This window comes from Mesoplodon mirus (assembly GCF_964341445.2).
Source record: "Mesoplodon mirus genome assembly, chromosome: 9".
In the NCBI taxonomy this organism is placed as follows: domain Eukaryota; kingdom Metazoa; phylum Chordata; class Mammalia; order Artiodactyla; family Ziphiidae; genus Mesoplodon; species Mesoplodon mirus.
In genome coordinates this window covers 28,413,687-28,426,705 of record NC_138985.1, presented here as the reverse complement: position 1 = coordinate 28,426,705, position 13,019 = coordinate 28,413,687, and the positions used below count along the sequence as shown (strand labels likewise).

General features: G+C 39.0%; 1 protein-coding gene across 3 annotated transcripts in view; it reads right to left on the bottom strand.

Moving 5' to 3' along the window:
* Window positions 1-13,019, bottom strand: part of HECW1 (HECT, C2 and WW domain containing E3 ubiquitin protein ligase 1) — a gene marked incomplete at both ends in the record, with an annotated part of 618,153 nt that overhangs the window by 165,640 nt on the left and 439,494 nt on the right. For all 3 annotated transcript variants that reach the window (XM_082632477.1, XM_082632476.1, XM_082632478.1), the window contains one exon: window positions 3,905-3,980. In XM_082632477.1, the coding sequence (XP_082488603.1) occupies window positions 3,905-3,980 (76 nt within the window). The remainder of the gene's footprint in view (window positions 1-3,904; window positions 3,981-13,019) is intronic.

The window sequence follows — 13,019 nt, the reverse complement described above, 5'->3', positions numbered from 1 at the left end:
TTGAGATAAGTGTAAGAAAAATGATATATTGGGGGCTGTAGGAGATGAATCCACCCTGATCACCTTGTAAAGTAGCTTTTTGAAACAAGCTGGTGGTAGTGGTGGTGGTGGTGGGGGGTGTGGTTTCCTTTCCTGTGGTGAGTCTGTGAGCCCATATCTACATGGTAGAGACAAAATGGAAACCAGTGAATGGATATTTCGTCTCCTTCCCCAGCCCCATGCTGTCCATCCTGTATGGCATCCCTCTTAGGCTTTAGGATTTTAGTGAGCTTTGGTTAGTGAAAATTCTTCATTTCTGGCAGACAGTAGAGTAGTTTTCCTGGTTTCTACTGTTTCTGAAAGTTTGTACAAATAATTGTTATCAAGCATTTCAATGGGAACATAAGAATAACAAATCAGGAGTTGTTAGTTTTCTGTCCTAGTAATACAAAAGTATTGTTTCTTCTTTTTTCTTTTCTTTTTAAACCTAGACAGACACATGCTAATGTTGTCAGTGGGTTTCTTTTAAAACTTAATTTTTTTTAGAGTGGCTGTAGATTCATAGCAAAATTAAAAGGAAGTACAGAGATTTTCCCATATACTGCCTGCCCACATATGCATCACCTCCCCCATTATCAACATCCCCTACCAGAGTGGTACATTGGTTATAACTGATGAGCCCACATTGACACGTCATAAACACAGTTGAGAGACACTTTACTTCTTTTCCCAAAATCCATTGTTTACATTACAATTCACTCTTGGCATTGTACACTCTCTGGGCATTGACAAATGCATTATGACATGTATCCATAATTACTGTATCATACAGAGCATTTTCACTGCCCTAAAAATCCTCTGTTCTCTGCCTATTCATCTCTCCTTCCCCTATCTCCCAGCAACCACTGATCTTTTTATCATCTCCATAGTTTTACCTTTTCCAGAGTGTGATATAGTTGAAATCATACAGTACATAGCCTTTGCAGATTGGCTTTTTTCAGTGAGTAATATGCGTTCAAGGTTCCTCCATGTCTTTTCATAGCCTGATAGCTCATTTCTTTTTAGCACCGAATAATATTCCATTATCTGAATGTACCATGGCTTATTTATCCATTCAGCTACTGGAAGACATCTTGATGGCTCCCAAGTTTTGGCAATCATAAATAAAGCTGCTATAAACATCTGTGTTCAGTTTTTGTATGAAAATTACTCCATATGGGTAATTTCCAAGGAATGTGATCATGGCGTCATGCGGTAAGAGAATGTTTAGTTTTGAAAGAAACTACCAAACTGTGTTCCAGAGTGTCTGTGCCATTTTGCATTCCTACCAGCAATAAATGTGAGTTCCTTTTGCTCCACGTCCTCACCAGCATTTGGTGTTTTCAGTGTTCTGGATTTTAGCTATTCCAATAGGTACATAGCTGGTATCTAGTCATTGTTTTAATTTGCATTTCCCTAATGGCATATGATGTGGAGTACCGTTTCATATGATTACTTGCCATCTGTATAGTTTCTTTGGTGAGATGTCTGACAAGATCATAAGATCTTTGGCCCATTTTTCAACTGGGTTGTTTGTTTTCAAATTGTTGAGTTTTAAGAGTTCTTTGTATATTTTGGATTAACTTTCCTTTATCAGATGTGTCTTTTGCAAATATTTTCTCTGAGTCTGTGGCTTGCCTTCTCATTTCCTTGACATTGTCTTTTGCAGAAGTTTTTAATTTTAATGAAGTCCATCTTATCAATTTTTTTTCATGCATTGTGTCTTTGGTGTTGTATCTAAAAAGGCCCCACCCTACCCAAGGTCATCTAGGTTTTCTCCTATGTTATCTTCTAGGAGTTTTATAGTTTTGTGTTTTACATTTAGGTCTATGATCCATTTTGAGTTAATTTTTGTGAAGGGTATAAGGTCTGTGTCTAGATTCATTTTTTTTTTGCATGTGGATGTCCAGTTGTTCCAGCACCACTTGTGGAAGGGACTATTTTGCTCAACTGCACTGTCTCTGCTCATATTTCAAAGATCAGCTGACTATATGGGGGTCTATTTCTGGGCTCTCTAGTCTATTTCATTTATCTATTTTTCTGTTTTTTTTCTTTTTTTCACAAGTACCACACTGCAGCTTTATAGTAAGTCTTGAAGTTGTGTAGCATCAGTCCTCCAACTTTGATATTCTCCTCAACATTGTGCTGGCTATTCTGGGTTTTTTGCCTCTCATTATAAATTTTAGAATCAGTTTGTCAGAATTCACAAAATGACTTGCTGGAGTTTTGATTGGGATTGCGTTGATTCTATAGATTAGTTTGGGAAGACCTGACATATTTACAATATTAAGTCTTCCCATCCATGAACATGGAATATATCTCCATTTATTTCGTTCTCCTTTGATTTAATTCATTAGAGTTTGGTAGTTTTCCCTATAAACATCTTGTACATATCAACATTTTGTTAGATTTATACCTAAGTATTTCATTTTGGGGAGGTGCTAATGTAAATGGTATTGCGTTTTTAACTTAAATTCCATTTGTTCATTGCTGGTATATAGGAAAGAGACTGACCTTTTGTATATTAACCTTGTTATTACCACTTATCAATGGATTTTTAGACACACGTTTGCTTTACTGGGGGCTCACTTAGACATGAAAAGCCTCAGGTGACCGTCCATCTCCCAAGGACACTCATGAACTTCATTTCTGTGATCTCAGATCTCTGATATTTGTGGCCTACAATATTTGTTGGTTTGATAATAAGCTAAGCAATAGTTTTCAAACTGTGCTGAACAGTTCTGTGTCCTACAGTTTCATGCCACTGTGTCTTCACAAAGACCACTTAGGGTGAAATTGAGTGCATGGGGCTCTGAACTCTGTATATCATTTTAGCCAGAGCAACTCAGTTTTTCTTTATAGTTTTAATTTTGAAATTATTTTAGATTCAAAGAAGAGTCTACCCTGTTTCCCTTACTGTTAACAGGTTACAGAAATAAGGTACATGATGAAAACTAAAAAATAAACTAAATTACTCTTAACTATTAACTAATTATGATTAACTAAATGGCAGGCTTTTTTTGGATTTCACTGATCTTTCCACAAGTGTACTTTTTTGAGCAGCTCAGTGTTTAATCTGTTTTACCAACTGGATTTCATGTGAGATTTTATTTAGACCAAGGGTCTGCTAGCTGCTTCTTGCCCCTACCTCCACTTTATAAACTCTCAATTACTGCTAGTTAGCCATGAAGGAAAAGTAGAATGGTAGCTTCTCTTCTCATCATCTCACCTCATCTAAGGAATGCATCTATTCCTTATTGAATCCTCTTGTACCCTTATGAGGTCAAGGGGTGAGAAATGGAATATTTCCTGCCATATCAGTAAACAAAGGATGTCACAGTCATCAGCGACTGCAGCCACCACCCATAGTGAGTTGGTGAGCCCTGAGGAAACTCAGGATATGAAAACACAGGATACTGGCCTCAGATAGCTGAGGTGCATATCAAAGGAATGCAGACTCTTGCATCTTCCCAAACATAGAAAAGCACTAAATGCTTTAACTTGAGATCATCTGGTTTTCTTTACTTAACAGTAATCTTTTGACATTCAGACTACCTGCCCTTTGTTGCAAAACTCCTATGTATCCTAGCCCCACCCTTGCCTCCTCCAAGCAGTTCTCTCGGGATTACTTGAGATGCTACCTCCCCGGCTTGAAGTCCTAAAAATTCCCACCAAATAAAACATAACTCTCAACTTTTAGGTTGTGCATATTTTTTAGGCAACAGGGGAATGGAGCGGATATTTTAAAATTTTGTTTTACAGATGGAGAAACTGAGGCACAGAGATGTTGAGTAACTTAGAGATAAGAGTCAAATTGAAGGGGTCTCCTGACTGTTGACTGACATTCTTATTCACTCCACAAGGCCTTCATATGAGCAATACATACCTGAGAGAGAAAAGCTGATCAGCCTCCGACTTCCTTGCCCTTGCACAGTCTCATCAGAGCCAATACTTTTAAAAATCTGTAAGAAGACAGAAAATGGGAGACAAGCAAAAAAAGCATTGAAATAGATACACTTCAATACAAACATGCTTAATCACAGTTATTTCTGTAGCTACAGAATACAAAGACAGTAGCATTGTGATTTCATTAGGCTACTACTGATTAAAAGAAGCTTTTAGCAACCTAATGTCTTTCCCAGTAACAGAGTGGGAAATGCTAGTGGGGATGAGGGGTACTTTTCAGAGAAATGGAAATCAACAAAAATAATTACTTTAATATTAGAGCCCCCTTATAACCACTTATGTAAACAAGGCCTTTTCACATTCAAATTTGCAAAAGGTATTTATTAAAGCAGACCCTAAGGCAGTAGAATGATAGGTCAATAGATGTTTACTGTTGTAATTCAATATGTTTCCATTAGCAAATATAGCGTTAAACTGCTGTATCTTCATTCCTTCTGATCTGTATTACTACTTAGAGATTTCCAGGAAATTCTGTTTATTAGGGAGGAGACTGAGCATGGCATTAAGAAGCTATTCTGAGGTCTCTTTATTTAACTGCCTTCCTGGGATGTTTCAGAACACAGTTGTTACATGGGTTATCTTCGTCTAGTAGATATTTGCAAACCAGGTTGCCAAAATCTTTTACTTTCCATCACTGCTCAATATTTATCTGTTAATGGATTAATCAAAGCAGCTAGAGTCCTTGCTTCCATTCTCTTCTAGGCAAGTTTTACTCAGAAATGATTCTGAGTATTTATTCAAAGGCAGAGTTACCTTTGCATATGTTATATATTTGCAGAAAATAATATACAAATCTGAGCATTAAGCAAATCCATACAGTGTCCACTTTTTAGAAGATAATCTGCACTGAAGAATCAAAAAATGGAGAACTCGATGACCTCTTACTCAAAGTCTCTCTGTTTCGAGGTTCTGTGGGCTTGCTCTCCTTCTACTGCCTCTCAGTATTTTTGATGCTGGAAGAGTTGTGACTGGATGTGACCTTGCCTTATATGAGACTGGGAGTAATGACCGGGCATCACTAGGGCTCACAGCTTTCTCCCAAGAAGAATACAAAGGGATTATTAGAACACCTCCTCATAAAGCAGGTGCCCCTGGTGGGCCTACATGCTCAGCTGCAGCTCGTGTGCCAATCCTCTCAGTATGTCTGCTTTTAGGCCCACATGCAAGAGGTATTTCGGGGATGCTGGGCTGCCCAGCAGAGGGAACAAATGTGGGTGACATATGGAATGGGGTGAGTCAGAATGCTGGTTGGGCTGAAGTATCAGCCCTCTTCACAATGGACAGCCTGCTCCTTCCCAGTCTGTGTTTATTCTGCTCTTTGCCTGGCTGACCCCAAGCAGCAGAGGTCAACAGTACAGAGACTGCATCCTCAGGCTGGACAACTCTCTTAGCTCTCAAAGTGGCCAATGTGCATGGGCCTAATCAGGGTTCAAAATTCCTTCATGTTGAGGACTTTTCTTCATTTTCAAATCTATGCCTGAGCAAAGGTCATGGGAGACTTGGGCAGGCTGGCCACACTCCCTTCCAGTGATGTACCTGCCTATGTGGGACAATTACAATTGACACTTCCTAATTCTAGTTTAAAGATGTCAACATCTAGCTTGTTCCATCTCAGAATATAAATTCCTTGAGGGCGCAACAAAAAGTATACTTTTAATAGAGCCTTGATTTTACACTGTTTAAAAGGTAGGATTAAACTGCACATTTCATGCTAGTCTAAATGAGCTTAAACTTGCAATGATAACAAAGAATAGTACATCTGTTCCTTCTTATTTAAAACATAATTTTGATCCCTCGTATTTAAATATTTTTCTGCTGGAAATTCAAGGCATTTACAAAAAGGTCCTTCATACTTATTGCATCAAAACAAGCCTGTAGACAAAAAGATAATGCATATTTTTCAGAAGCTACTAAGTTCAGAGGGGAGACACACATTTAAAACTTCATAAACATTTTCCTAACTCATGGCTTTTTGCTAACATTATTTATCATGTCATCTCAGCGCCAGACTGATGATACAAAGCGGGAGGCAACAGATGATAAACATTTTCCAGGAAGTAAAGATGTTTGGGAAGGTTTTGCATCCTGGCTTTTTGCTCAAGATGAGTTCCAGAGGCTGGTCTGAGGTTCAGAAATCTGCTGCATTACAGAGATATGCTCGACCATTTACTGACTGTGAAAATGGTGTGAAAACTCAGGAAAAATAGTCTCATCCTGGAACAACCTAAGACTGAGGGGAACATCAGGGAATTGCTCATCTTCTCAGGGCTGCACATTCCCTTGGCTTTTCAGCCTGTCTGATGCCCAGTTGTTATTCCAAGCACTGGGCACTGGGTCTTGATGTCCCCTCTTAGACGCAGTGCACAGTGTCACCGTGTTTTGCACACAACTTATTTCCACAACCAAGCCTACTTGGCAAATGGTTTAACAGATTCAAGGCTGAATCTTCTGGGAAGGGGGGGTCAAGAGGGTGGAGCAGGAGTGTGTGGGGCTCACCTCCCCCACAAGCACAGTGAAAATTACATCTACATGCAGAACAATTCTCACAGAAAACCAAATGGAAACTGGCAGAAGATCCCTTATACAACCAAAGCTGCAAGAAAGATCCCCATGTAGCTGGGTAGGATAAAAATAAAAGGCATCAGGATGGGACTGGTGGTCCTGGAAGGGATCTGTGAAGGAGGGAGTGTCTGCACAGGAAGGCTCTTGCTCTGAGAAATCCCTGTCTGCTGGGAGGTCTGCTGGGACAGATAGGAAGCTGGAGGAGCCTGTACTCCACTTGCAAGGAGTGTCTGCATGCTGGCTTGCTAGCAATAAGGGCAGAGAGAGACTGGTGTTGATGGCTGCCACCTCTCTGTACCTCCCAGCCCAAAATGCATGCTGAGTGGGGCTGCTAGTACACGCATCAGCTAGGCACTAAAACTCGGGTGGAAGAACCCTGGGAGAGGACTTGGTCTAGCTGCACAGAGACAGCCTAGAGGGCCTGGAGTGTGGTCCAGGCTGCCATGGTTAGTGCACTTGAGATAGGATGTGCATTCACCATTGGAGCCCTAGTATCAGAGTGGTGCCGGGTGGGGCACGGGTCCGCCAACGAAGCCCCACTGTCAGTGTGTTCACAGCAAAGTGCGACTCTGACTGTTGGTGGGCTTTGTGGAAGGCTGATAATGGACTCAGATATCAGTTTCCCTGGTGGGCAGCCCCTGGGGAGAAGTATGCAGAGGTTCCTTTCCTGGTGGGTGCACTCCTCACATGGCAGCTTGGAGCCAGATCTTGGTGAAAAGGTCCAGGGAGAGCCCTACCATAGAGGCAGCCCGGGTCCCAGGCAGCAGCACAACCACCTCAATTCCTGCAGTCACAATGCCCCGGCCCCACTGCCAGCCTAGCACTAGGGTCTGGGATGAATACAACAGAGAAACGGATGTGACCTTGGGCTGCTTATGCGCAAAACCTCAGATACCTGCATGGGCAGTGCATAGGTTTGCTGTGACCACACGGGCCTCAATGGATTCTGTGCTCACCTCCTTGGGGACTTAGGACATACAGCAATGGAACCTTATAAAACCCAACCCTCAGGGCTTCTACTCCAACAACTAGGGAGCAGACCCTGCCCCTGACAAGGCTGTGACAGCCATGCAGCAAAGAGAAGGACCCACCCAATATCTGCAGGCTCTGGATACCACATGAATCACACCTCCTCTCAAGGGGATAATGGTCAGCACACTGAGGAAATAGCCCTCACACCAAAAATACTGGACTGACACAATCTACACAGGGATGCTCCCACATAAAAACAGCACTTCAAGACCACAATAGATAATTATTTCTCCTAAATTCACAGAGACAGAGAAATGAAAAAGCAGAGGAACTACTCCCAATTAAAAGAACAAGAAAAATCCCCTGAAAAAACAAAAATGAAATACCTCTCCAGGCTACTGGACCCCAAGTTGAAAAAGGAAGTAACAGAAACACTAAAGGAATTAATAAATATTACCAACAGAAATGCAGATCGCTGTAACAATGAACTAGAAACTATAAAGAGGAACCAATCAATATTAGATAACTCAATTGCCAAGATAAAAACTGATCTAAAAGCAATGAACAGCTGACTAAATAGTGCATAATAATGAATAAGTGATCTGGAAGACAGAATAATGGAAATCACTCAATCAGAACAGCAGACAGAAAGACAAATGAAAAAAATGAAAGCAATGAACAAGATCTATGGGATAATATGAAGTGTGTCAACCTACACATAATACAGGTTTGAGGAGGAGAAGAAAGAGAGAAGGGGATAGAAAATGAATAAATGTATTTGAAGAAATTATGGGTGAAAACTTCCCAAACCTAAAGAAGGAAACAGGTATCCAGGTACAGGAACACGAACAAACCCACATTAAGACATATCATAATTAAAATGGCAAAAGTTAAATATAAACAGAGGAGCACCAAGAGAAAAACAAAGAGTCAGTTACAAGGAAACCCCCATAAGCCTATCCGTTGATTTCTCTACAGAAACTTTGCAGGCCAGAAGGGGGTAGCATGATATATTCAAAGTCCTGAAAGGGAAAAACCTGCAACCTAGGGTACTCTACCCAGCAAGATTATCATTCAGAATAGAAGGAGAGAAAAAGAATTTCTCAGACAAGCAAAAACTAAAAAATACAGTAATACTAAACCTATCATGAAAGAAATATTGAAAAGTCTTCTCTAAATTGAAAAGAAGCAAAAATCTATAGGAAAGGGAAAAATCACAATAGGAAAGGCAAATAAATAAAAGGACAAAAGATCACTTAAATAAGCCAGTACATAGATTTTAAAAAAAAAAACCATTTTTGTAAAAGTGATCATAACCTCAATAAATAGTAAAAGGATAAACATGAAGATGTAAAATAGGGCATCAAAACCACAGAATGTGGGAGAGGGGAGTTAAAAAATATGGATTTAAAAAAAAACGTGTTTGAACTTACATGACTATCAGTCTAATCAAGTAGATATAGCTATGGGTTACACTTGAAAACCAAGGTAACCACAAATCAAAAATATACAATAGATTCACAAAAATAAAAAAGAAAGGAACTCAAGCTTAATACAAAAGAAAACCATCAAACCACAAAAGGAAAAATAAAAAGAACAAAAGTTTGTTCAAAGAAGAACAAGGAAGAACTACAAAATCAACTGGAAAACAAGGTTTAAAATGGCAATAAATACATACTTATCAATAATATCTTTAAATGTCAATGGACTAAATACCCCAATCAAAAGACACAGAATAAGGGCCTCCCTGGTGGCGCAGTGGTTGAGGGTCCGCCTGCTGATGCAGGGGATACGGGTTCGTGCCCCGGTCTGGGAGGATCCCATATGCCGCGGAGCGGCTGGGCCCGTGAGCCATGGCCGCTGGGCCTGCGCGTCCGGAGCCTGTGCTCCGCAACGGGGGAGGCCACAACAGTGAGAGGCCCGTATACCGCAAAAAAAAAAAAAAAAAAAAAAAAAAGACACAGAATGGTAGACTGGATAAACAAAGAACCTACAATATGCTGCCTACAGGAGATCCACTTTAGGCCAAAAGACACAGATAGATTGAAAGTGGAGATAGAAAAAGATATTTCATGCAAATATAAGCAACAAGATAGCAGAGGTAGCAACACTCATATCAGACAAAATCGACTTTAAAACAAAGTTCGGAAAGAAAGACAAAGAAGGACACTATATAATGATAAAGGGATCAATACAAGAAGAGGATATTACACTCGTTAACATATATGCACCCAGTATAGGAGCACCTAGATATATAAAACAAATACTAGCAGACATAAAGGGAGAAACTGACAGGAATACAATTATAGTAGGAGACTTTAATACCCCTCTGACATCAATGGATAGATCTTCCAGAGAGAAAATAAGGCAACAGAGATCCTAGAAGACACAACAGAGCCATTGGACTTATTGATATCTGCAGGACACTACATCCAAAAAACTCAGAATACAAATTCTTTCCAAGTGCACATGGAACATTTTCTAGGATTGACCAGATACTAGGACACAAAACAAGCTTCAACAAATTTAAGAGGATAGAAATTATTTCAAGCATCTTTTCTGACAACAGTGGTATGAAACTAGAAATCAACCACAGAAAGAAAAAGAGGAAAAAAACCCACAATCACATGGAGACTAAACAGTATGTTATTAAAAAACCAATGGATCAACAAGGAAACCAAGGAGGAAATCAGAAAATACTTTGAGACAAATGATAATGAAAACAGAACCTTACAAAATTTATGGGATGCAGCAAAAGCAGTTCTAAGAGGCAACTTCATAGCGATACAGGCCTTCCTCAAGAAACAATCTTGTGGCCTTCCTCAAGAAAAATCTCAAATAAACAACCTAACCTAACACCTGAAAGAACAGGAAAAAGAACAAACAAAACTCAAAGTCAGCAGTAGGAAGGAAATAATAAAGATCAGAGAGGAAATAAATAAAATAGAAATTTAAAAAACAATAGAAAAGATCAATAAAACCAAGAGCTGCTTTTTTGAATAGACAAAAAAAAAAAAAACTGACAAACTTCTAGCCAAGCTCACCAAGAAGAGAGAGGAGCCAAATAAACAAAATAAGAAATGAAAGAGGAGAAATAATAACTGATACTGCAGAAATATAGAAAATCATAAAAGACTACTATGACAACAAACTGGACAACCTAGAAGAAATGGACAAATTTCTAGAAACATATAGCCTGCCATAATTGAGTCAAGAAGAAACAGATAATTTGAACAGACCAATCACAAAGCAAAATAGAATCTGTAAAAACAAAACAAAACAACAAACAAACAAACAAAACTCCAGGACCAAATGGCTTCCCTGGGGAATTCTACCAAACATACAAAGAAAAACTTATACCAATCCTTCTCAAACTATTCTAAAAGAAGAACTTATGTCAATCCTCAAACTATTCCAGAAGATTGAAGAGGAGGGAAAACTCCCAAAGTCATTCTATGAAGCCACCATCATCTTGATACCAAAACCAAAGACATTAAAAATAAAGAAAATTACAGGCCAACATCTCTGATGAATATAGATGCAAAAAATCTCAACGAAATAATAGCAAACTGTATCCAACAATACCTAAAAAGGACCATACACCATGATCAAGTTGGATTCTTTCCAGGGTCACAAGGATGGTTTGACATAAGGCAAATCAATGTGATACAACACATAGTAACAAAAGAAGAGACAAAACCATATGATCATCTCAAGAGATGTAGACAAACCATTTGATAAAATTCAACCATTTGATAAAATTCAACATCCATTCTTGATCCACCTCAAGAGATGCAGACAAACCATTTGATAAAATTCAACCATTTGATAAAATTCAACATCCATTCAACATCCAAAATTCAGAAAAACCATTTGATAAAATTCAACATCCATTGGATAAAATTCAAAGTGAGTATAAAGGGAATATATCTCAATGTAATAAAAGCCATTTATGACAAACCCACAGCCAATATTATACTCAGTGGTGAAAAGCTGAAAACCTTCCTGCTAAAATCTGGAACAAGATAGGGATGCCCACTCTCACCACTTCTCTTCAACATAGTATTGGAAGTCCTAGCCACAGCAATCAGACAAGAAAAAGAAATAAAAGGTATCCAAATTGGAAGGGAAGTGATAAAACTGTCATTATTTGCAGATGACATGATACTACATACAGAAAACCCTAAAGACTCCAAACAAAAACTACTAGAACTGATAAGCAAATTCAGCAGAGTAGCAGGATACAAGATTAACATACAGAAATCTGTTGCATTTCTTTGCACTTACAATGAAATACCAGAATGAGAAAGTTAAAAAAAAAAGATCCCATTTAAAATCACATTAAAAAAAACCCAACAACCTAGGAATAAATGTAACCAAAGAGGTAAAAGATCTATATGCTGAAAACTATAAAACACTGATAAAGGAAATTGAAGATGATTCAAAGAAATGGAAAGATATCCCATGCTCTTGGATTGGAAGAATATTGTTAAAATGGCCATACTACCCAAAGCAATCTATAGATTTGATGTAACGCCTATTAAAATACCCATGACGGGCTTCCCTGGTGGCGCAGTGGTTGAGAGTCCGCCTGCTGATGCAGGGGACACGGGTTCGTGCCCCAGTCTGGGAAGATCCCACGTGCCGCGGAGCAGCAGGTGAGCCATGGCCGTTGAGCCTGCGCGTCCGGAGCCTGTGCTCCGCAACAGGAGAGGCCACAACAGTGAGAGGCCCACATACAGCAAAAAAAAAAAAAAAAAAAAAAAAAAATACCCACGACATTTTCCACAGAACTAGAATAATCCTAAAATTTACATGGAACTACAAAAGACCCAGAATTGTCAAAACAATACTGAGGGAAAAGAACAAAACTGGAGGCATAACCCTTCCAGATTTCAGACAATGATAGAAAACTACAGAAATCAAAACAGTGTGGCACTGGAACAAAAACAGGCATATAGATCAATGGAACAGAATAAAGAGCCCAGAAATAAACCCATACGCCTATGGTCAACTAATCTATGACAAAGGAGGCAAGAATATACAATGGAGAAAATGGACAGTCTCTTCAGTAAGTGGTGTTGGGAAAGCTGGACAGCTACATGTAAATCAGTGAAATTAGAACATTCCCTCACACCAAATATATAAATTAACTCAAAATGGTTCAAAGGTATAAATATTAGATATGACACCATAAAATTCCTAGGAGAAAATGTAGGCAAAACATTCTCAGACATAAATCATAGCAGTGTTTTCTCAGATCAGTCTCCCAAGGCAAAAGAATTAAAAGCAATGATAAACAAATGGGACCGAATCAAACTTATAAGCTTTTGCACAGCAAAGAAAACCATCAACAAAATGAAAAGACAACCTATGGAATTGGAGAAAGTATCTGCAAATGATGAAATCAACAAAAGGTTAGCATCCAAAATATACAAAGAGCTCATACAACTCAATAACAAACAAACAAACAAACAATCAAAAAATGGGCAGAAGACCTA